The 565-nt window shown below is 56.8% G+C and overlaps 1 protein-coding gene across 1 annotated transcript in view; it reads left to right on the forward strand.

Annotated features, from left to right (window-relative positions):
• The window catches only part of SBK3 (SH3 domain binding kinase family, member 3), a 2,869-nt gene extending 2,662 nt beyond the window's left edge, over nucleotides 1-207 (forward strand). Inside the window, 1 exon segment of the mRNA XM_010192095.1 lies at nucleotides 2-207. Within this exon segment, the coding sequence (XP_010190397.1) occupies nucleotides 2-207 (206 nt within the window).
• Nucleotides 208-565: the final 358 nt, after the last annotated feature.

Genomic DNA, 565 nt, shown 5'->3' on the forward strand with positions numbered 1-565 from the left:
CTGCGGCGACTGCTGAGGATGGACCCTGACCGCCGCAGCCCGGCCATCGAGGTGCAGAAATACCTGGGCCTGCCATGGCTGATGGCCCCCAGTGACCTCCTGGGAAACGAGGAGAGCCCGGGGGGTGGCAGGGAACGGGACACTGCCGGGGAAGAGGGGGACGGAGTCCCCGTGCCCCCTGATAACGCCCTGGCCAAGTGCCGGTAGCCAGCGCCATGCCAGGTTGCTCCCCGGGGATCCCTTTTTTAATGACAATGAGAAGGGGCAGTGATGCTTTGGGCAGCACCTGGAGACCCTCCCCCCCAAAAAAAGAACCCCAAATTAGCTGGACCCCCATCATGCGTCTTGCAGAGCAATGGCACTTGGTGGCAGTGACACCGGGCCACCCGAAAAACTGCGGGACAGATGCATGAGGGAAACTCAGGGCAGAAGCCGCTCACGAGATGACAGCAAGGACCAGGAGGAGAGGAATTAATTAGAAAGAATTAGGAGAGAAATTAATTAAATAATTTCTAATTAATTAGAAATTAAACCTGTTAAGGCCAATGGCAGAGACGGATGGTGG

The sequence above is a fragment of the Mesitornis unicolor genome, unplaced genomic scaffold (genome assembly GCF_000695765.1).
Source record: "Mesitornis unicolor isolate BGI_N332 unplaced genomic scaffold, ASM69576v1 scaffold42019, whole genome shotgun sequence".
Classification (NCBI taxonomy): Eukaryota; Metazoa; Chordata; class Aves; order Mesitornithiformes; family Mesitornithidae; genus Mesitornis; species Mesitornis unicolor.